Raw genomic sequence first — 2,310 nt, forward strand, 5'->3', positions numbered from 1 at the left:
AAGTAAAAGGGTATACAGTGTACATTATGATAAAAGTTCAATAAAATTGTTTTTTTAAATTTATAAATTAGAAACTAGAAAGACACATTCACTCTTTATGTGATTAACATACTAATAAAAAAAATAGATTATCTTTTTTTAAACTGAGTTAAGTTAATATTTTTTCTTTATTAACTTTTAACTTAACAAGTTAAATTTATAATTTGTTAACTGTTAACTTTTAACTTATCGATCTTGTGTTTTCTTAACTTAACTAAACTTGAGTTAATTATTTTCAATAACTTGCCCACCTTTGTATGGATGTAATATTAAAAAGGTTAAGTTAAAATACACTGTAATAGTTTATAAGACAAAAACTTAAAATATCAATTTTTAATTATTATGTATCATTATATCTTTAAGTACAAAATAATAAATAAATTAATGACAATTTCTAACTTGTTCATTAATTAATTAAATACGTATATTATGGTACGGTTACAAATGTTTCAGTATACTAATTACTTTATAAATTATAATTAATGATTATTGATTTATGGCAACGTTATTGCAGGTACTGCGCTTTATGCCTCCTATGTGTGTAACGAAAGCTGACGTGGATTTCACTATTGCAGTTTTGAGACGAGCTATGCAAAATTATTACGAAGCTAAATACCGTAATAATCTTTAAATATATTTTTATTTGTATAAAACTAAAATGCATTTCAATACATTGTGCTTAAAATATGTTATAGGCTTATATAGCGTAACTTTTCTTACTCTTTAATATTATGTTGACAACATTAATTGATTAGGTACTTACCTATTTATTAAAATGTATTGCTTTATATTTATTATTATAATAATTTTTATATACATTTATATTATACTATAGGTGATTATCACGAAACACTTTATTTCAAAAACAATAAAATTAACGTTTTAGAAAATATATATTTCTTTTACATAATTGTAACTTGTAAGTCATTAAAAACAACATTTTTCAATAAAAATATTTTAGATTTTGAGTGGAGTGACGAATGTAGGTATTGGTTTTACAATGATGTGTTTTAATTTTTTAATTTTTGTGTCTGTGTACACGGTATAAGTAGTCAAAATTCTGTTTCGATTTTCAACTTCAGTATCTTGTTCGATGGGAAAGTGAATGTTGTTGGTGGATTGGGGAGGTCAAAATTTAAAATTCCCAATAGTTTTCAAAATCGCCGGGAAAAACAACATACAAATTAAGGAAAAACGGGAATTTTTACGCAGAATCAGTTTTCAACAAAATCGATTTTGGTTTTTGGTGTAACTCTAAAACAAATTAACGACGTTTCTGCGTTAATTTAACCTATTAACATGAAATTTTCACTCGTTTGTAATTGCATTTTCTATACACGATAAAATTTTCAAGATATTTTGATTTGTACAAAACGTTTTGAACTGTTTAAGAACATTTTCTGTTGGAGTCTTGTATCCTTATAAGTATGTCTATCTTTATAAAAAAAAAATGTTTACAAGCAAATAAAATTAAGTTTTTATAACCGTTTGAAATTTATATTTTTACAATATTGGATATTCACTCGATTTCTCACGTAGCAAATGTTGACAATATTTATCAAGTTTAAAATTTAATAATTATTTTGTAGTTAAAAATGTATAAAATGTTCAACTTTTATAGCTAAGGATTGAAAATTTAAAACAAGGATCCACGTAAATAGGTAAATATATAAATTACTTTATTCACAGTAATTTTATCAAATATTCTTAGTAATATCATAGGCTGACTGACCGTTTTAGCTCAGAATCGTTTTTCTGATACAATGATATTATATCATTGAATTCAAATTTAACACCATCCATTACAGTGACCCACTTGTAACCTACTGCACGGCAGAGCGACATCCACTTACCCACTTTTTTACAGTTATATATATAATATAATTTTTTAAGAGTTTTTACTTTTTTTATGACTACCTACCTACGTCATACATGTATTTTTAATGGATTATTTAAAAGCAAAATATTTTTATAGAAAATACTTTGATGAATAAAAATCAAATATTTGATGTGTAGTTTATGAATTATGGATATTTAAACTTTAAAGTTTAGATGAGTGTTTTGAAGTGGCTGAGTAGGGATACCTCGCAAAATATTGGTTATTCCTCTAATCTAAACTTTAAATACTTATAACTATTAACTACCCAATAATCTACTCATTATAAATTTGATTTTTACTTATAAAAATATTTTGAATAATGTCATGCTTAGTTATATGAAATTAAAAAGCTATGTAATCGTACAAAAAAAAATAAAAAAATAAAACAACGA

General features: G+C 24.1%; 1 protein-coding gene across 2 annotated transcripts in view; it reads left to right on the plus strand.

Annotated features, from left to right (window-relative positions):
* Positions 1-931, plus strand: part of LOC100163196 (alanine--glyoxylate aminotransferase 2, mitochondrial) — a 15,753-nt gene extending 14,822 nt beyond the window's left edge. For both annotated transcript variants that reach the window (XM_001947802.4, XM_008184838.3), the window contains one exon: positions 554-931. In XM_001947802.4, coding sequence (XP_001947837.2) covers positions 554-670 — 117 coding nt within the window. In that variant the 3' untranslated portion in view covers positions 671-931. The remainder of the gene's footprint in view (positions 1-553) is intronic.
* Positions 932-2,310: the final 1,379 nt, after the last annotated feature.

Source organism: Acyrthosiphon pisum, chromosome A1, assembly GCF_005508785.2.
Source record: "Acyrthosiphon pisum isolate AL4f chromosome A1, pea_aphid_22Mar2018_4r6ur, whole genome shotgun sequence".
Lineage (NCBI taxonomy): Eukaryota > Metazoa > Arthropoda > Insecta > Hemiptera > Aphididae > Acyrthosiphon > Acyrthosiphon pisum.